The sequence below is a fragment of the Festucalex cinctus genome, chromosome 2 (assembly GCF_051991245.1).
Source record: "Festucalex cinctus isolate MCC-2025b chromosome 2, RoL_Fcin_1.0, whole genome shotgun sequence".
Taxonomy (NCBI): domain Eukaryota; kingdom Metazoa; phylum Chordata; class Actinopteri; order Syngnathiformes; family Syngnathidae; genus Festucalex; species Festucalex cinctus.
In genome coordinates, this window is record NC_135412.1 from 18,231,815 (window position 1) to 18,254,341 (window position 22,527).

Below are 22,527 nucleotides of genomic sequence, written 5' to 3' on the forward strand. Positions count from 1 at the left end.
TCCCACATTCCAAAGACATGCATGGCAGGTTAATTGGGTGTTCGGAATTGTCCCTAGGTGTGCTTGTGAGTGTGGATGGTTGTTCGTCTCCGTGTGCCCTGTGATTGGCTGGCAACCAGTTGAAGGTGTACCCCGCCTCCTGCCCATAGCCAGCTGGGATGGGCTCCAGCACCCTCTGCGACCCTTGTGAGGAGCAAGCGGTTCAGAAAATGGATGGATGGATGGAATCATAAACATATTTCCTCTACAACAGTGGACCCCGTAGCTATATTCGCAGTTTGGCACCCACAAATTCAACCAATATATTTGTCTTTTGTTTTTTGAGGGATTTTCAGTGGGGTTTTTCTTGTGGTAAACCCACGTAGACAAATAAAAAAGTAATACTCATGGGCATATGTACTGTAATCATCTGTGAAAAATGACTAATACTACAGCAACATACTGAGTAGTAGTAGTAGTCTTCTTTGTTTGTGGCTGCATGACTGTATTGTAAAGTACTGCCTCCTGGTGGCCAAGGCGGACACACCATAAGGAGCAGCGCACTGAAGTGGATTGCAGCATTAAATCATGATACACAAACTGCTTAATGTTTTACATTGTATTTCATTATGATATTACTCTGTTTTCATACAGTACAATATTATGGAGTCCTTATTTTTGTTAATGTTTTTTTTTTTTTTGTGGGACGACTATATTTCAATTCATTTCAATAGGGAAGGAAAAGCACATTTGAGATTTGAGTGTTGTATATCTTAAAAGCTAAGAACAAATTTTAGCAAGGCACCAAAGGCAACTTGGTGAGAAGGACGTGCGACTGCGACTGGCACGTGAGTGAGGCGATGGCTGGAATGATCTTGAGAGAGGTCCATTGTGTCTGTCTGCAGCATCCATGCACATGGAAGCACACACTAGGAATAAACACTCAAGTGCAACAACTCACGCCGGAGATGGACTAAGGCTAAGAGAGAATAAATACAGAATTGAAACAGAATTCCTGGTCTTGCTGGTGTGGTGCAGCTAGTCCGGACTTGGGGTGGGTTATGCAAATACAGTCTGTCCGTCTGCCTTCCCCCTTCAGACGCTGCCTCTTGCTCACACCCACACTCATTCATGCATTGTGCCGTGTACAAGGAGGGCTGAGCCTCGACAGCGGGTCCCCACACACACGTGTGTGTGTGTGGAGCTGAAACATTTTCTGGAGACACCCTCACTATCTCTCCTCTGCCCTCCTCCAGGACACCTTTGTGCTGTTCTCCCCCCCTCCCTCTTGAGCCCCAAAAACCTCCTTCCTCTCCCCTCCGTCCGATGTGCGTCCGGCGTGGTTAGTGCACGAGCTGAAGGCAACACGGTCGAGATGCTGCTGATGTGACATCAAGACTTGCACGAGGTCTGAGGAACTTCAGCACAGCACCCCGAAGAGCCAAAAAGGCTCTCACTCCTCAGTCTTCATTTCATCTGCAGCCAGCTTCCTTTTCCAGGCTGAGGGATTAATAGTAAGGCGAGCTGAAACAATGGATGCCAAGTTGCGCCAGGTGCTTGCGCCGGTTTGTCTCCTGGGAGTTTTGCTCTTTGTGGTGGACAGCAAAGGAACTTTCTACGGAGGTCATGTCAATCCGTTTTATGGGCACAGATACAACATGTTCAAGGCTGGACTCAACCCTCAGCATACCCCGAACAAGCCGATGACCAGACACAAGTAAGTTCTCTCCTTTAGAGACAGAGGAGTCTATTCATCTTTCGCCGACGATTCTCTATCCAGAGTTTTATTACCAACAGGAGGGCCGTCCCACTGCTGCTCCCTTGAGAATCACCAGGTCACTTTGAGTATTCCTTTGCAGAAATATGGTTTTAGTTAGGGCATTGGCTTTGTAATTGATCCTTGAATTGACGGGCTGTTTCAGCCTCTTTTTTTTTTTGTACTTCGCACCTAAAACCAGCTGTACTTGGGCAGTGCTATTCAAGAGCAACAATGATATAAGGAAGCCCATGTTTTGGTTCTTTTGGGGCATGAGCTGATGACATGTTTACAGAGTCCTCATTCTGTGTGTGTGTGTGGGGGGGGGTGGATTGGTGCATCTATTAGAGTCTTACAGTATAGCTAGGCACCCTGTGCCAGAAGGGAGTGGTGCGACTAATGGCCAATTAATAGAAATATCAGGAGAGTGCAGATAACTAGTGTCTCTGAGGCAAATTCTGTTTCCAGTCAGATGTTATCACATTTAGTAGACTTACATTTCGGGCAGTCACGGCACATGAGCAGAGAGGAATAACAACACTGAACATGCTTGCGATTTGAAAGTCATGAAGTTATAAGATATATGTTTTTGCTGGATCTAGACGACTGACGTTTGGCCCTCAGAGCTTTGTTCCCCCCCCTCCCCTTCCTGTCTCTTTTGCTTGGCTTCCCCTGAGAACGCTTATGGCTTTGGACAGCTCCCCAGCTACCTGCTGCTTCACTCAAACTGCCTCAAAATTCTGCCTCAATCTTGCCATGTGCACTCACCTCTTGCAAAATGCGACTCCCAAGCATCCAACCCTGAAGTCAGCAGCTTCTTTTAGTTTGACATTCATTCTTCTTCTTCTTTTCTTTACAGGTTTAGTCGATATTTTCCAGAATGGGACATATTTTAGGGAGGCAAACTTCAACTGAAGAAATCAAACAACTGAAATGTATAGACAACTACATTGTGAATCAAAATGTCAAAAGAACATCATGCTGGGACAAGTGAAATTGGGACCTCAACCTGAGCTGATAGAACGCATGAAAATTCATTTAGTAAGTTGTCGCCTTTTTCACACAGGCTAAAACAATCCTTTTTCCACAATTGAATTCATCTCCTGTTGGCCATTAGAAAAATTGCTAGTTTAAAGGCACTTAACATGATCTGGTTGCGCCCTAAGGTTTCACCATGTGATTGACATGAACAGATCACCTGGCCAGTGTTTTTTAACATGGCTTTAACCCCACAATTGCAATTATTATAACACGAAAATCATGTTTTAGTAGATCTTCTGAAAAGTTAAGCACTAAGCTCCAAACAGAACGTTTGTCACAATATAGAGTAACCTTAAATAATGGTAATACCATTCACCATTACATACATGTATACAGTATGTACTTTTTCTCTATACCAGGGGTGGCAAATTGTGGTCCTTCAGGGCAGGAGTTCTGCAGGTTTTATAGATTTCCCTACTCGAAGTGCAGCTGATTCCAATTAACAGGCTCGTTATCAGGCTTCTGCACACCTTGCTGATGAGCTGATCATAAATCAGCTGTGTTGATGAAGGGAAATATCCAAAACCTGCAGGACTGCAGCCATCGAGGACAGGATCTCGCCACCCATGCTCTATACCTGTTAAGCATTTAAACAATGTCCATCCATCCATTTTCTTCTACTTACCTGGGGTGGCGTTGCAGGGGCCACAGCCCAAGCAGGGAAGCCAAGACTTCCCTCTCCCCACCCACTTTGTGGGGCAAATCCATGAGACATTCCCAGGCCATCTGAGAGACATAAACTGTCCAATGTCTTCCTCCTGTTGGAATATGCCCAGGACACTTCACTAGAGAGGCGTTCAGTAGGCAACTAGGCATACCAACCTGGTACCAAAGCCACGTCATCAAGCTCGTCTCGATGCAATGTAGCAGCAGCTCCGAATGACCAAGCGTCTCATCTTATCTCTAGGGGAAAGCCTGGACACCCTGTGGAGGCAAGTCCTTTCAACCAGTTGTATCTGTTGTATCCGACCTTGTTCTTTTGGTCTGACTGATGCAGAGTCCGCTACCTGGACCAATCCACTTTGGGCTGGATCTCATCCCTCTCCAGGAGGGTATGCCCTTCTTTTCAGACTGAGGTTGATGGCCTCAGGTTTGACCGCGCTCTTGTCCCAACTTCTTAACATGCTGGTGCAAACCCCTAAAGAGATTTGAAGATTGCGACTTGATGGAGTCAACAGAACCACATCATACGCAAAAAGCAGAGATGATGTACTGAGGGCACACAACTGGACCACCTCAACTCTTTAGTTGCGCTGAAAAATTCTGTCCATAAATGAATAAATTGTGAACAGATTTGGTGACAAATTAAGGGCAGCCTTGGTGGTCCACCATTCACTGGAAATTAATGTGAACTAAACAGACCCACAACAATCAGAGACGTTAGCAACTCTGGAAAGATCTATCTCCGGGACCCTGTCAGCAAGAAACTTTGTAATAACCTCAGTGACCTTCAATCCTAGAAATGTGAGTCCCCAGACTCTGCCTTTCGTCATAGAAAAGCATGTTGGTAGAATTGAGGAGAAGCATTCTCCCCACAAACTCACAAAAGGTCAAGGGCAGCTCCACCTCCACTGTACTGTGCACAATCCTCACGGTGTGCTGCTTCCCTTCCTAAGACATCAGCTGCTAGAACAGACATTTCTTCACATCTGTCTGGAGATGTACTCCATAGCATCACCAAATCCCACAAGCAAGTTTTTGCCTCAGCAACCACCAAGTGCATCCTGGCAGTACCCATCACCTGCCTCCAGAGTTCCACAGGCCAAAAAAGGTGACTTGGCACATTCTTCAGCTGGGCAGCATCCCTCTCTACTGGTGTCCACTAACAGGTTCGGTGATTACCGCCACAATAGGCACCAATCACCTTACGGCTACAGCTCCAATCCACCGCCTCAACAATGGAGGCATGGAGCATGACCCACTTGGACTCAGTGTCCCCCGCCTCCTCATGACAGGGAAATCTGCCAGACATTCCTAGCAGAACCTCACAATATGTTTGTCTTTGCCAAATTGGACCACCATCCGAGCCAACATACCACCAGTTGGTGATTGATTAACACCTTCGCCTCCCTCTTTACTCACGTGTCCAAGACGTGTGGCCTCAAGTTTGATGACACGACTACAAAGTAGCTCATCGAACTGCGACATAGAATCTGACTATGATTACATACGTGAGCACAGAGGCTACCCTCCCATCCGCCGAGGTAAACACAAATGTACAGGCACTGAGCCATTGGTCCTACAACTGCTTGGCGCCTCTCGCCATGGGAACCAGTGTGTAACAGAGCCCCTCTCAAGAGGACTGGTTCTGAAGCCCAAACCATGCGCTGAGGTGAGTCTGACTATAAATTAAGTCGGACCCTCTCAACCTCAGACACCAACTCAGACTCCTTCCCTGCCAGTAATGTGCCATTCCACACCCCTGGAGCTGGCTTTGGTAGCCTGGGATCGGACCTCAACAATTTCAAATACAGGGAGTCCTCGAGTTACGTCGCACACAACCTACGTCGTTTCGACTTTACGAAGCCTGTGCCTCGTTGGTAGCACTTTCTTTTTGATTAATTTCCCACAATAATCACGCCATTTTAAAGTTATTTAAAGTTGTGTTATTATTACCTCCAGCAACGGACGTCCTTGAGCAAGTCGGCTAGCCATTTGGCGTCACATTTCCATCTTTACGTCTCCATTGCCATCCGTCAGCAATGAATGTCCCTGCAGAAACACGAATTACTGGTTCCGGCCCTTCCGGGTTGCACAAATAGTTTTTCCTTTTCCTTTTTTTTTTTCTTTTTTTTTTTCCTTTTATTATTATTTTTGAACATATAAACAGATGAACAGCAGAGATAAAACAAAAAACAACAACAATCAAAAGAGAAGAAAATCCCAATAACATAATCATTCAATTAATCATAACTTACATGTTCAAAAGGGAGTAGGAAGAAGTTAAAAACTTATCTAGTCCTACCCCTTTTACTAAATATATTTAAACTTATTTCATTATTAATACAATTTTAATTTACTAATTATTAAAAAATAATAATAAAATAATAAATGATATATATAACCCAAGTTATATATATATATATATATATATATATATATATATATATATATATATATATATATATATATATATATATATATATATATATATATATATATATATATATACACAAGTGCACTTAACCTATTCACATTTACCAAAAACATATATACATAAATTTACTAAACATATACCATAATACCTATCTAGATCACTTACACATACTCACATGTACATTTTTCATATACTGGTTTGACATAGATAATTTTTTTGAACTTTACTTTACTTTTCTTTTAAATTACTGTACAAAATATTTGGTGTAAATATCGACTTTAATGGTGGAATCCGACTTCATTCAAAATTGGAGTTACATCGCCAGCGTAGGAATGGAACTCGGCCGTAACTGGAGGACACCCTGTAGATTTATTATCATCATCGTCATTACACTACAACATGGAATAATATTATTGAACCCTGATGAGAATAGACCGAGCCTGTATGTGCATGGCTTACATTACATTACTATGTATCTTTCCGAGCTTGTCACCCTTGATTGACGGATAAACCTGACTTTATAGATAATTTAGTTGATCTATAATAGTCAGTAATTGCTTGCTGTCAGGGTGATAATCCTCTACATGTGCTTGCAAGTCTAACTATAGCCGTTATAAAAGAGGTTTTGACCTACCTTGGCCATAGTTGGGCCCTGAGGACACATAGAACTAAGACCACCACTAGAAATAAATCAGCCCTGTTGCTGCCAGTGGCAAATATACTGTACATAGAAATAACACGCATCTACTGAATGTGTGTCAAAGTGTATGGCACCAACACGATTGTGTGTTTATGTGTTAAGGGATTGAGTACATTGTTGCATTAAAAGACTGTGGTCACACATAAGTAATCATCACAACCACCTACTACTGACAGAAAGAGTGCAGCTAAAAATAAATAAATTTAAAAAAGTATGCAGCACCTCACCGGCATCTATCATCATGGCAACACACCGGCTGACCAGCAAATACACAACAGGTGGAAGACTGTCCCCAGGCTTGGTTGTGGGTGTTGTAGATCACTTAAGATCCCAGCAGATGCCACATGCCATCATTGAGCAGGTCGGACATCTAGCCAAGGGCTTTTTAGTGATGCATAGGACAGAGATCAGGGAGGGCAATGGTGGTTGGGGATGGTAAAGACCACAGAGGTGGTGAAGGTCAAAGGTTGTGGACTGTTGTAAAATTTGTGCTATGTGTCCAGTGGAGAGCAAGACTGGTTAGTAAAATTCCTCATCTTGCAGCTAAATTTCATCAAATGTTCCGCTGTCATCGCCTTCTTTCTTGATAACATCTTCAACACTTGAATGAGCTCTGCTGTTTATTTACAATTGATGACGGACGTGCTGTCATGCCCGTATGCCAACATTACAGTAGGTTGCCGAGTCATCAACTTGACTTTCAAGCCATAGGGACAAATAAGCTATTTAAAGCAGCAGGAGTGTGGGAAAGTTGCCCTTTAGCTGAGTTCCTACTAATGGCGCTCACACATGTTTCCTTTAAATATGAATCTGCGGATCATAGCTCAGCTTTGCATAAATAAACAAGGGCTAAAGTGCAGATCCGTGCACGGCAGCGATGTGGCCAGGAAAGTTTTGGTTACCTTTGAATGGAGCCGAGCTAATGTTTCCCCCTCCGTGCAGTTGTTATGCTTAAGCTCCTCGGCTGCTTACTGTATCTTTGAATTTAGTCTGCGACTGACATGAAGGAAATGACCTCCATCCAACAGTCATTTATTTATCTGACACGCCAGGGTGCTTATCTTATATATTTATGTGGGAAAGAGCAGATAAAAACGGCTTTAAAAATGGCTGGTGTTGTTTATTGACTGACTTAAACACTTGTCTACCGCATTCTTTATGGACCAATTCGAACAGCAAGCAATAGAGTACTTCCTTGACAGGTAGTGGCATCGTAAGGGTGGGGATGGGGGGGGGGGGGGGGGGGGGGTGATCATGGTTCTGAATGCCCTTGACTGACAGGGGCCTTGCAAATTCGGATTTTAAATGTGCACCCAAAAGTGGCCCAAATATTTTTTCACAGGGGTAGAAAATAGTGTTACTGTGACACGCATTTTAATAAATTTATACTGTCAAGCTTTGTACTGACAAATCTGGTTTTTGTGGTATTATTATTATTATCATTTTTATTTTATTACTTTTTTTTTTTTTTTTACTGAAAGCTGTCCGTCTTTAACCCATGTATCGAATTGATCATACAGGCACACCATACATACATTTTCTGCATTATAGTTTCAATCTACAAGTGCTGCCCCATATGAAGAATTCAAAAGCATGGCATTGCAGCGGTTTTGGTTACACTCCCACAACCAACACAAAGCTGTAATCCTTATTAGCAAGTCCAATTTGTAACCTCTCTTCTTCTAGAAACACTGAGAAGTATTCTTACTCTAAGAAGATTATGTGCTTTGCAAAATGCCTGAGGATAATAATAATAATAATAATAATAATAATAATAATAATAATAATAATAAAAAAGTCAATGCTGTGTGGTGTTAAAGCATCATAGCAGAAAGCACAAACGGACAAAACTTTTGTGACTCATCAAATGCAACAATGTAAATCGGGAACCATAAGAAAGTTAGATGAACTGCATCATATTAGTAACTCACAAAGTCTGTCAGCTCCTAATTGATTGTTAAAGAATCCATTAAAGATGTATTTATTTTAATCTAGCTACTATTGTCATAAAGCGACAGTTTTCATTCATGGAGTCAAGAACACCGTAGGTGAGGAAATAATGAGGAAGGTGAGTGCTTTGGTGCCAATCTGTCAAAACACAAGCTGAGAAAGTTCTCAAGCATCTCAGAGAAGTTGACGAGAGAACAGGCAAGAATTTCTCAGTCATCAGATGAGCAAAATGAAGAAAACAACAACAACAACAAAACACACAAAGGCAGGACAAGCGTGCATGCGTCGCTAATTAAAACAAGATTGTCTGTAGGTTTTTAAGAGGGATTACAGAAGGGATGTATGAAAAGGGGGGCTTTGGAAGGTGATTTGTTTTGGGCCGAGCAGAGGGAGGAGGTCCAGCAGCAGCAATATTTGCCAAAAACACTGCACGTGAAAATTCAAGATAGGAATTCCGCTATCCCCCTGGGAGACGCAGCAAGCCAGCTTACAAGTGTAATGCTAGACTGGAAATATTTACAGTGGAACGGGGCTGCCGGTGGGGGAAAAAAAAAAAAAAGACAAGTGACGAAGGACAATATTTTGGTGTGGGCCTGCAGAGACGAGGGAGGCGGGAAGCGTGGCAGAAGGAGGTGAGGAGGGTTTTGTTGTTGATTGGAGTTGGAGCGGGTACGGCCTGCTGCGATTGGGAGGACAAGTTTTGCTCGCTTGAGAATTTCTTTTAGCATGATCTCACATGGGTGGTTCTGATACAATGTGGATCTGGTGTTTTTAATATGTCGGGAGGTATTGGCACATTCGTACAATGGTGAAATGCACAAGATGCCACATCTTTTGAAGGCTCTGTGAATGGGCAGATTTCAGTGATGCCTCGATTTTTGAGATATGAAATGTTCTGACTTTCTTTTTTTTTTCTTTTTTTTGCTTTGACTTCCGAATCCCGATATTGTCTGTGACTTATCAGCCATCTGACATGTTTCTTGAAAGACGCAACAATTTAGCAAACACTTTTCTTTCTGCTTTCCCCGAATGGGTTTGTGAAGCAAACTCTTGAGTGTGTTGAGTCACTGCTGGCTAAGTGAGAAGTGGAATAAGACCCCGATAGACAGTTTAGATCATTTCTCAACAGCAGCAGTTATTTTTAGGATTTATTAGGTGAATTGACAGCTTCTTTTTCCACTGATGTTTTTTCTTCTTCTTCTCACACTTAGTCCGCTGCCAGGCCCTGCCAATACATTGAAAGCTTCATTATGCCTTTGTTTTTAGACTTGCTGGTTAATAATGTGTGACCATTGTGTCATTTGTCACCAGTGATCACAAACGCAAACGTATTATACTCTCTCGAACAGCAGTCTCCTTGAGCTATATTGCTTTTGAACTCATGTGTGAAAATAGCTCCCAGAGGGAAATAGCTCTTATCTCTCCTCATATACATCTAATCTCACATCATTCCAGATTAGGGAGGTCATTATTTCTTCTCACTCTTCACCGAACCAGCGTTTCAGACAGTTTGAGAACGTTTCGATTGAGTTGCTATTCGTAGAGATGAAGTAGGTGTGTGCTGAGATATGGAAACAAAAGACTCCATTGCTTGGTGACACCTGTTTCAAATGTGCACGTGCAACCTATCAAGTTGGAACGTCCCTCTTTCTGTAAAAGTCAAGTTTTTTGAATAGCCCTTAATCATAAAAGTACCTCAAAGGGCTTCAGAAATCCACAGTTGACAAAGATTAGAAAACATCCCCTGACCTGAACTCCCCAAGGTAAAACTCAAAACGCCCATTTGGGGAAAAAAGATGAAACCTTGAGAAGAAACCACAGATGGCGAGATCCCTCTTCCAGGATGTATAAGACACAACAAAAATACCACCCACCGAGGCAAAACCCTTCGACAGATGTGTGAAAACGGTTATACAGTAACACTTAACATTCACACATGCGGCGCCTGCTCCCAATCAGCCAGAAGCTCAGAAAGGCTTTTTGTCAACTCTCAACTACACAAACATATCGCAATACTTATTACGTGACTGTTGCTGGAAATCAACAAGGACACCGGAACTATTTCTTTGGAATTTACATGGATAAACTTCCACTTACTGGCCATTAATGTTGAGCGTGATCTTGCACGAGGATGTCGATGCCAGATTTAACAAATGCCGAAATTTAAGAAGGAAGATTTGGTCTTTTTTTTGGGGGGGGGGGGGGGGGGGGGGGAGGTAAAACACTTCAACAAATCATGCTGAGTAAATCATGAGTGCAGAGGAAATGATGAGTAGCGTTCAGGGATAAGTAAGTATGTGTAGATGCTTAGTATATAGCCTGCAGGTGGGGCGGTGGCAGCGCATGAGCATGAATGCATTTCAACCGTTTCAAAATGAGCATCAGGAGAAGTATAGAAAGAGAACATATATTTGTGAGGTTTTGGTTGAGGTCAGCTGAAGTTAAATGTCACTCACTGCTGCAACATATCGATTTGTTTTCAACAATATAATTTTTCTTTTACCTGTTTTCAATCGATTCTCACCATTCCAACTTCAGCAGTTCCAACAATTCACACCTTCCAAAGCTATTTTTCTCATTCCCAAAATTCACACTTCCACACAATTCTACTACATTTTGCACCCACAAAATCAGCATACATTTCCAATAAGACATTCAACATTCCCGATCAAATTACTTTTACATTCTGAGCGATTCAAACCGTTACAGCTATGAACCCTTCAGTTCATCCTCACCACAAACTTTTTCAAAATGTCAAAATAAAAGCCAAATATTATTGTTTTTGGTTCTATCATCTAATTTTCACTTTTTTGACTGATTCAAACCGTTCCAATTTTGAACTGTTCATCCTATTTCGACTACAAGTTAAAAAAAACAACTAATCCAGATAAAAGCCAATAATGTTAACTTTTTTTTTGGTTATTTTAAATTACATAGGCGCATATTCACGAAAGGTTTACATCACCTTTGCACGGCTCTAACTGGTAAAAATGGAGCAATCTGGCAACGCCTAATTCAGTAAACACGCCCAGATGGGAGAAAACGTCACTAAGTTCGCGGCCAACCAGATTGTGCCACGGTGCGCCGGTGTTATTTGCGCGTATGTCAATTAGGTAATTTGCAGACATTTGACGCAAAATATGCCCACCCCAATGCAAATGAGACTCATTGATACACAGCGTCTAATTCACTAACGCCAGCGCAAATAGCCACACCGAGTTTGCATGACGCGAATTACGTTTATAGAAAGCATGTATAAACCTGCCGCAACCTCGATCCCACAGCAGTGCATGCCATTTGCGGCACAACATGCACGGCAGAGAGAGAGAGAGTGTTGAGAGTCTATGTTGGTTTAGGACACATAACGTAACCCGGGCTGATCGGAAACGGCGAGGAGGCATTTTACGATCAATCTTACGTGCCAGATTGCATACTGTACGCCCACAAACCTCTGAAAATAAATGTTTAAAAACGATCGCACCAATAATTTGTACTTTATGAATGAATGAATGACGTCGTCGTCGTCCTCTCTGCTCTGTACAGCTTAATGGCGCTTTGAACGCTTACTCTCAGTCCAACCTCGCTTTCTGATAATGTCATCTTTCTCGCAACTGTTACTATAACAACCATGTTCTCACCGCAAATCCATTGCCATGTGTGGTAAATCAGGTGCAAATTTGCTCCAAGCTGTCAATTTTGTGGGCGTGGTTGCGCCGGTATATGATTAGAGCAATATCCTTAGTGAATAGGTGGGTAACTTGGCGCAGACTGCGGGTGCAGTTGTGGTGCAATATTTCACGCCATTACTGGACGCAGCGCATTCTTAGTGAATATACCCCATAGTATTCCACATCATTTCATACCATTCAACAAAGTTCAATACTCTTCCATTTCATTCCACATCATTCCATGATTCCAACACATTCCACATCATTTGCCACAATTTTTCATGTAGCACAAGCAATTTCTACAGAAATGTCATTTTCTTAGTTGTATAAAGTTGTTGTATCAGTTGGGTTGAAAAATTCAAATATTTGAGGTCTGATTACAGAATGAGGACATACACGATATGTGTATCTCGTGTCCGAAGTTGAAGGTATTAACTCATTTTCTCCCAATAACGTGTAAATATGTTTTTTTAATGTTCTAATTGTCCCAAAGATGTATTTATACGTTGTTGTTGTTTGTTGTTTTTTTGTTTTTTTTATGCTAGAGCATACAGAAGGCTTTGATGCAGCCTCTCAACTGCAAAGAACAGTTGCAGAAATGGTAGTTATTACACAAATGGCCAGCAGGTGGCAGCAGAGCAAAGGAGATCAACCAGGGCCATGTAGAAAAAAAGCTCAATTACTTAAAATTTTGAATAGATTTGTGAAAACTGATGAAACTTAGCTCTCTTCTAATGCTAATTGCTGCAAAACGGAAACAGATAGAAACATTTTTTTTTCCTGATGAAAGAAGAGACTTTAATCTTTCTTTTGAAAGGTTCCATGCTTTTATAGCAATAGAACACAATATTCTGTGGGCCTTGCAAAATCAGTCAGAATCCAGTAAAACAGCCGGGAGCGAACGGGATTGCTTCTGTGAAAATGGTTGGGAATGAGTTAAATTACGTAACACAACCAAACCTATTTATGCTCTCTCTCATTCCCTCACCTGATACATTGTGACTGCTGCATCTAAAGCAGTGCCATTTTTTTTTTGTCACAGAGAATATGAGCCAATGTCAGCCGCCTGTCGGAACCCCATTCAAGTCGGGGCCCTCTGCGATTTACCCGTCTTGCCTGCCCAATTCGAGGCGCCTTTGACTGCAACTTCCCTCCCAATGCACGACCTGGCAGCCGTGTGCATGACTCATTGTGACTCCTGGACATGAGATGATGGGAGGACACACAAACACTGTCAACACACTCGGTGATTAGCAGGCAAAAGTTTCTCACAGATTGTAAAAGGCGATCCTGCCTGTTCACCCTCTTAACCTGTTAACTCGGAACATGTTAGGCCAGCTCAGCCCACGTGTTCCTCCCTGCTCCTCCAAAAACATGGCCTTGTCCGGAGCAGCTGCAGAGCAATATTAAGGGCCGCATGTGTTGCTAAATACTCCCGACTGAATGAGAGAAATTGTTCACATGAGAGTTATGAAGAGTGCAGAAAATCATTTCCTGTGCTGCACGGTGGAACATTTTGGTGTTGGAGTCTCTCTACTGGCAGTGATGAGGGAAGGAAAAGTTTAGATCCAGCATGATGAGAAAAAAACTATTGGAAGTACTTTACGGGTAATGCAATCAAAGCAGTCTAAGATCTTAACTGTATATAAAATAGGAGTGTGACGATATATCAATATCGTGATAAATCGTGATACTTTGTCTCCCGATAGATTATCGATACATCTACGCAAGTATCGCGATATTTGTAGTTAATATTCAGCCACTATAATGGCTCCATTGTTTATTACTTATTGAGCAATTACTTAGCGGGCCACTAAGGGGAGGGCCTCATAAGAGTGGCGGGGAAATGGACGGAAGTCTTCAGCTGAAGAAGACTCACGAGCTTAGTTATTTTATATATATATATATATATATATATATTATTTTTATTATATTATGTATTTACATTATATTTATATTATTTTCATTATTATAATGTGATTTTTTAAAATTATTTTATTAGTATTTATGTGTTATTATTTATTTTATTTTTGTATTATTATGTATTATTAGTTTTATCGTAGATCATCGTGGATCTATTACCTGAGTAATATATCGATAATCGCGGTATCGTGATATCGTGAGATAATCGTTATCATGTATCACATGTCATCGTATCGTGAGGTACCAAGAGGTTCCCGCCCCTAATATATAATGTATGTTTGTTGTCTTGCATACTGTACATGAAGTCATGGCCACTGGCTGTTTCCTTGAGCAAGACTTGAAATGCTGTTAATGAGTAGATTCTTTCATTCTATAGTATAATGGTCAAAAGTAAGGCAACAATGTGCACTAAATGGCAACTCTCAAATGGATGAAAAGTAGATGGTAATACATAGACATCTCATCAATGTTGAACATTGAAGGAATTAAAAGTGCTTAATCGTGGAACAATGCAAAAATCAAGAACAGATGGAAGCGAAAATACTGAAGAATTATGAACTCGTGAAGGTTTCATTTTAGATGACGGATACATCAGGAAGAAATATTGTCATCACATGCAGCTGGAAAAGCAAAGGCCTGTGGATGAATCCTATTATACAATATTAAATTCTAATTTCCCTTTCCTCTCCCTGCAGAAACCACTGTGCCTATGTGGTCCAGAGGAACATCACATGCATCATGCAGGATGGAGTAGCGACATACGTGAAGGCTGAGTACACAACCAAGTGCATCTGGGGGCAGAAGTGTCCTGTTCTCATGTACGTTTACACGCAAATAGAAATAAAGGGAAAATGTGCCGTGTAACATGACGTCTATTAGCTCACATGCGAGGGGGGTGGGGGAAGCTTCAAGAGTTTGCACTGTATCAAGGCTGCCCTCTAGTGTTATAAAGTTATTCCTCCACAGAGCAAATGAGTGGAAACTGAATTTAGATTTCAATTAAATACAGTAGTAGTTGTTTCATCCTGTCACTTTTGAACAAACTGGCCACGAATCGGCAGGCAGGAGCCCACACATTGTTTCAAAATCACGCAGGCAGCAGCCCAGACATAATAATGCCCATAATAAAGAGAATACACGCCATCTTATGTTGACTGTCTCATTGTCAATTATATATAGCACCGACTGCCTTTTTTTTTTTTTTTTTTTTACCTAAAGGTGTCACTGAGTTACAATAATTAAATATCAAAAGTAGCAAAACTTTAATCCATGAATAGAAACAATAAACAATATAACTATAATAGACCAGGTCTGTACAAAAATAACACATAAAAGAGGCAAAACACACTCACAAGCGTTATTAGTAACAGCAACGAAGCATGATGGGAAAGCCTCCTACGATTACGCTGCTGTATTCAAGTTAGCGTCAGTCAGCTCACCAGAAGTGATGAGAACACATTTCAAAATAAGAGTAACATTAAAAATTAAAAGGAAGTACAATTGCGACCATGTGGGCCACGTCCCAGTTCTTGCGCTTCCGCCTTTGTGCCCATCGGTTGTGCGTTCCCGTCCACAAGTGCGAGTGTGTAGTGTGTCTGTCTCAGTTGTCAGAAGCATTCAGAGAGCTGAGATGCCCTGCGCGCTCCCGCCAATCGGCGAGGGGGCTCATGGATGGGGGTACGAGAATTAAAACGTAGCCAGTAGTGGCCGGAAACGGAGCTAACGTGTGAGAAGTCGGAATTCCGTGGCATCTTTTTTTTTTTCTTTTTCTTTTTTTTTAGTCCGCGGCATCTACCCCATTGTAAATTACATTTCTGATCAAATGCAATATGAATATTGTTACATTTGAAAGCACAAATATATATATATATATATATATATATATATATATATATATATATATATATATATATATATATATATATATATATATATATATATACACATATATATATATATATATATATGTGTGTATGTATGTAAATATACATATGTATATATGTATATAAATATACATATGTATATATGTATGGGTGGAGACTGTGTATGCATCTCCTGAGTGAGTCTTTGATTTGCCTTCCAAAGGCCCATTTGTAATAACATTCTGTATCTCACAAGGGAAATTAAAGGAGTGGGTTTTCCCTCCAAAAAAAGATGACTCACTTCAGTGCGTGCCTGCCCGTGCGTGCGTGATGAGACAAAGTTGATTCCAAATCAAGCAATCAAAAAGAAATCCGAGTTTAACAAAAGGTAACACTAGCATCCAATAATGACCCTGGTTCAATCTCTCGGTCCTAAAGCCACATCATTTACATTACACTTCAGTCTAATCTCCTAATCTCCCCCTAATCCGTGTTTAATCCCACAGACAATGACTACATCCCGTTATCTTTGCCATGCCCTTCTCGTCTTTCTGTCCTCTCCCCTGACAGGGCCTGTAATAATTAGTTGAAACAAAGACTGAATTAGTGGTGTGAAACCACATGGCAACAACTGAAATAATACCTGAAGGTGAAACTTGTCCCGTTTAGGTACAGGACATTCCACAAGCCAACATACAAAGTGGGTTACAAAACGGTGACTGAGCTGGAGTGGAGATGTTGCCCCGGCTACGCTGGAGACAACTGCTATGACGGACCCACCTCAGTGCCTGACTCGATGCCTCCTATCAAGGGAGCAGCTTTGCCTCATCTCCCCGGGATAAAGGGCGTTCCCCATGGGCCGCGAGTCCCCGTTGACCAGAAGCCTGGAGGAGCACAGCTGGAGCCGGGCAAACTCTACCCCAACCTTCATGATCACAGACCAATACCCAGCGGACATTTACCTGCGGGAAATGGAAATGTCAATACTGGTGAGCACGAATAAGATGTAAATAACGTCAAAGCTTTTGCATCAGACCCGCTTTCTTTGATTCAATTTCAAAAACAGGCAACACATTTGGAGTTTCTGGAGTGAGTGGAGAACGTTTGGACCGTATGGAGGACGACCTGCGGCGCCTCACTCTGGGCCTCAACTCTCTCAACGGGGCGGTGGCCGGCCTGGAGGAGCGACTGCGTACGTCTCTTCGGGAAGACACCAACAAGATCCTGGTCTCGCTGCTGCCCAGCCCGCCACGTGGGCCGGACTCGGCTGTCGGATTTGGTGCAATCCCGATAGGGACTCCCGGCGTACTGGGAGGGGAAGAAAGCTTCAACAGGTTTGGAGATCTCGCAGGGAGAGTGACAGAAGTCAAGGATGAGCTGCGAGCCAAGACTCACATATTAGAGGAGATTCAGGTTTGTGGCATATGTAAAATAGTTTAACACTTCTGTAGCTTTCCCCTTCCTCATTGACATTGAAATGTATGCCTCTTTAGGGAATGGTCTTAGGCCATGACGGGCAGCTGAAGAGGCTGCTGGAAGGAGCAAGAGGAAGGCCCATCCCTGGCCCCAGCTCAGCGCTTCTCGACCCCATCCTGGAGGCCAAGCTGGCTGGGATCCAGGCTGAGATCCTGGATGGATTTGAACGGCGACTCTCTCGTCTGGAGAACCATTGCGAGGAGAGGATCGGGGCCGTGCAGAGACAGTGCCACAGGGAGCACATGGATGGCCAAGAACAGATGCAGCAGTCCCTCGACGGAAGAGAAACTGGGCTGAGGGCGGAGTTGGGCACTTTGCAGGCTCAGATCCAAGGTCTAACGCTCACAGAGAGCTGCTGTGGACAGGTACTGAAAAAGGCAAATCTTTGACAGTCTTTGCAAGTTTACCATGTCTCAAATCCTAGAAAGAATTTGCACACATTTTGCTCATTTGTTTTCTTGACAAGACAAAAAATGATCACTAGGGAACTTGTAAAGTGAATTTGGACATTTTTGTTCTATATACATCCCATTATCGATTCTCTTTCTCAAGATAGAACAAAGATGTAATGAATTGTGGAGATACAGCGTTAAACTGTATTTTACCATTTCGGTTTTCTAATTTTTTTTAGTTTTTTGTTTCTTTTTGCATGATATTTTGGCGTCAGACATGAGTGCCCTCCTCCCTCACTGAAAATATATTCTATTATTTCAAACATTTAGTGATGTGCAGTAGCACAGTGTAGCTAAGACAAACCAAGAAGTGCAATTGCGATCCATTCACTGAGCAAGAAATGACCTGGATGAATAAGAATAGCGACAAACATATCGTAGCAACCGGTTTTCTTCACGGTGCAGGTTTCACGGTTGAGATAGTGTGACCAGATTTTCAAAATTAACAACCAGGACACTACAATTTTGCTGGAAATCAAATGCTAAATAAATCTACAATAAAGAAATATAAAATAAACAATAATAACTAAATAACAAAATAAATTCTCACCAGGAACTTTTTTTTTTTATCTATCAATAACAAATGTAATAGCTAGTTGATCTGGTGACTGGTGGTTGTGTTATTACTAATGCCGTCTGAGTTAAAGGCAAGCGTTAACTAATTAATTAATCACAAAAAAAATTATCGCATTAATCATGTATTAATGCAGATTAATCACACTATTAATTTTGACCGCAGATGATCTTTTTGCTGACAGCAGACGGTTATGTTAAAGATAGCACAGATTGTGTTTAAAGCATTTAATAAATGTTCACTTATGACATTCAGAATATTCGTTCATGTCAAACTATCATTTTAAATTATGCACGTAATTAACTGATTAGAAAAAGAGGAGGATGAGCGTGTGCAGTGGATCAAAAAATGTTTAAGACGTCCTCATAACATTAAATGTCGAAAGAGTTAACACATAACAGGTGCTCTTTAAATTTGGCGGGCAAAAAAAATGTTAATTAAAAAAAGATGTTTTAATTAAGCGATTAATCATGATTAATCAAAATTCTAAGATGTGATTAATGTGATTCAAAAATAATCGTTTGACAGCTCTAGTTATTACTTTAGCTAATGCTAAATACTCTCTTGGTTGACAGTTCGACAGCGCTAAACAAGACAATGCAAAAATGTTTTGCTTTTTTCACGGCAGCTATTGGGAGCTGGCTGCGCCGTTTCTCTCATGTCGGTCCTGCATTGAATAAAGACGTCTCCAAGAAGCTCAACTTGCATTTAGTGGCAACCACAGTATTAGGCTAGTAGGGCTCCAATTCAAACGTGCCTGCCAGCGGATAGGAAGTAAATAGAAATGAATATAACAGTTCAATTCATTTGTTTATTGTATGATTTGCTTTGATAACATGGCCCAAACAATTGGCTTAAAAACTTGCGATGCTGGGATTGGACCAGTGTAAAAGTGGGACAAAACATTGGGGCTGGCGAAATCCGCTGGGATTGCAACACAAGGCTCAAAAGTGCGACTGGGTAAACTGCGACTTCTGGTCAACCCAAGTTTCAGAACTTAGGCTTGATTTTGAATATACAGAGATATTCTCAGTCCCATTATAAGGCACTTGAAGATATTTTTTGAAAATGATCGCCTTATCATGAAATGCATAATAGAACTACCTCAGGTAGAAATTTGAGAGGTTTTTGACTTAACCTAAACCATCCTTGATCATTTGCAGGTGAACAGCCTCTCTCAGCGTGTGCTGCTGCTGGAGGAGTCTGTAAAAAGTCTCACAGAATCGCAGCGACAGCTTCAGTCGGCGCTCAGTGAGCAGAGCATCCACGTGGAGACGTTGATCGAGACCCGCTTGGTGGAGCTGGAGGACCGTCTCAATTCCACTGAAGGCGGAGCGGATGGCGTGTCGGGCTTCCCCGGTGGCCTGGATGGCTTCAAGAACATGCTGGAGGACAAATTGAAGACCCTAGAGGAGAGGGTGTTTGTGGCTGTCGAGGAGCTGAGCAACGCCACCTCGCCAGCGCTCCTGGAGGGCCAGGCGGTCCCGCCCCTGGAAACAGACATCGATTCCGTGAGGAGACGATTGGACGGCAATCTGGATGGCATCGAAAAACGCCTGGTGGACCTGGAGCTCCTCTGCACCTCCTCCTGCTCACCTTCAACCCCTCCAGCAGGGGGTGCCAGAGTCGGTGAAGCAGAAGGTGAGTGTGAGGACATGGAGAACAAGATGACCAATCGTCTGGACTCTCATTCGGACCAGCTGGACCGCCTGAACAGCACGCTGAGGAACCTCCTCTTGCGGCTGGCCCAAGAAGAGGCGAGCGACTCCGTCTACGGCGAGATCACCCTGCTGAAGGTCAACATCAACTCTGTGAACCGAACTCTCAAGGGACTAAAGGACTCCATCAGTTTTATCGCAAGCGAGGTGGGCCACGCCAACTCCACGTGGGAGCAGCGGGAACAGCAGCTCGTCGACCAGGTGCAAGGAATCACCAAGCTGGTGGGCCACCAAGCCTCTCTGCTGGGGGCCGGCGAGAGGCGGCTGGCCCAGCTGAAGGGCGAACTCGCGGCCTTGAAGCGACAGCTCGCCGGCGGGCTTCAAGGCTGCCGGACCACGGCCAAAGAAGTCCAGAAGGAGGTGAAGGACGTTGATAGCAGGGTGAGCCAGGTGGAGGGCCAGTGCAACAGTTTGGGGGAGCTGGCCGAGCACCTGGAGAGGATCCGGGCGGAACTTGAGAGACACTCGGACGCCTACCTGGCTCGTGTGAACGGCACCGTCGCCGTCCATTCAGAGAAGCTCACGGAAGTCAAAGACAATGTGCCAAAGCAAGGAGCAACACCTAAAATAGACCAGTAGCATCCGAGCCATAACGGTGTGGGAAAAAAAATAATGGAGGCTCACTCTGCTCACCACACATGCAAATTGATTGGAGCGGTGGAAGCCATTTTCCATAAGCCCGCCACATGACCTGCTTATGAGGAGAAGCACACGCACACATTCAAAAGACACACCTATGGATGTGGAGCTGGACCAGCTTTCTAATCAACGAGGCATTTCGCCACCACGTTTCTCATCTTTTTAACTTATACGAATATGGATATTGTTCCACAGATTGTCATGATACGTTTGTATTCGAGGTCTTTGTGCGAGAATGCGGAACAAAATGAACTACGGGTTTTTCAAGACAACTGGGTGGTCTTTATATCACTATGGTGCTATTTACACTTTTGTAAACATCTGATTGTACACATTAAAAGGGATATTTGACTCACTGATCAAATTTTCAGCAGTGAAAAGTTACAATTTTGTCCAGAATGAATTTGATAACTTCATTATTTTTTGTGTACAATGAATACCTTTCAAAAGTAATTTTTCTACTTGCTGTCGACTGATGATGACATCACCAGTGCTGAGGAAGTAGGTAACTGCCAATCTTGGCTCACCTGTTTTCTGGGTTTGGTCAGTAAACTGAGCCATGATTGGTCGTTACCTACTTCCACAGCACAGGTGATGTCATCATCTTTCGACAGCAAGTAGAAAAAAATAGGAGTGTCAAAATTAGTTAATTAATTTTGAGTTACTTTAAAGTTCGTTTACCACCACAATTTTTTGAACTGGCGATTAATGACTGCCCCTTACTTGTAAAACCTCTACAGAGAGAATTTCAGTCGGAACATAGCAGACACGTCCATGTCAAAATTTAGCAGTAATAAATGTAATAATTATGCATATATTTGTGGAGACTAGGGTCAAGTTGGATGTTGCAATTTTAAAAATGTGCAGAATTTCACAAGTTACTTTATGTTAAAGATTAGATAACTTACTACGAAAAGAAAAATGCACTGAGCTGTCACCAACGTCTTACAAATGCAATTATGCCACCTAGTGGCAGAAACACGACCTCAAAACAAATCAATATCATACTCTTTTTTTTATTTTTATATAGTACATCTTATTAGTTTTAACTCAATTTTATGAATTTATTATGAAATTACTGTATCAATGACTGAAAGATGTAGTAATATTTCTATTAGTTTAACATTTTCACCCACTTTTATATTAACAAGAATGAAAACTTAGGAAAACATATTGTACATTTTGTTGTACATTTAGAAGAGATTTTCAATTAATTGCGAGTTAACTATTGAAGTCATGCGATTAATTACAATTAAACATTTGAATAGCCTGACACCCCTAGAAAAAATACTTTTTAATTTAAAGGTATTAATTGTACATGAAAAATAATGATGTAACCACATTAATTATACACAAAATATTCACTTTTTACTGCTGAAAATGGCTCAATGTGTCAAGTATACCTTTAAAATATGCATTTCTCCACTGGCAGTTGTATGAATTTGTTTTGACCGCTTCAGGTTTTAGTGAAGTTCTGCAATGTACTTTAAAGATGGGAGACAACACATTATTGGCTGAGAAATAAAATCCCAAACTCCCCAGTGTTGTGCATTTGAAGAACGCTGGTGCGTCAAAGTGTTATTTAGTCTGATTAATGAGGGTAATAACATCCAGCAAAAGCTGGGCTGTGCTTACGCTATTTAATTGATTACCATTTTATTTATCCCTAAGGCCAATAGTTATGCGACACAG

At 42.0% G+C, this 22,527-nt stretch overlaps 1 protein-coding gene across 1 annotated transcript; it reads left to right on the forward strand.

Moving 5' to 3' along the window:
* Nucleotides 1–1,231: 1,231 nt before the first annotated feature.
* Nucleotides 1,232–21,318, forward strand: emilin3b (elastin microfibril interfacer 3b). The gene is made up of 6 exons (XM_077515295.1): nt 1,232–1,696; nt 14,810–14,932; nt 16,646–16,965; nt 17,043–17,389; nt 17,470–17,817; nt 19,642–21,318. Exons 1-6 carry the CDS (start codon nt 1,512–1,514, stop codon nt 20,773–20,775), a joined length of 2,457 nt encoding a protein of 818 aa, XP_077371421.1. The 5' UTR covers nt 1,232–1,511; the 3' UTR covers nt 20,776–21,318.
* Nucleotides 21,319–22,527: the final 1,209 nt, after the last annotated feature.

Bases quoted from the DNA above. Each gene is read 5' to 3' on its own strand.
- emilin3b (XM_077515295.1), top strand. From the start codon at position 1,512: ATGGATGCCAAGTTGCGCCAGGTGCTTGCGCCGGTTTGTCTCCTGGGA. The intron at 16,966-17,042 runs GTGAGCACGAAT...TTTCAAAAACAG, and splicing joins AAATGGAAATGTCAATACTG to GCAACACATTTGGAGTTTCT. The intron at 17,818-19,641 runs GTACTGAAAAAG...GATCATTTGCAG, and splicing joins CAGAGAGCTGCTGTGGACAG to GTGAACAGCCTCTCTCAGCG.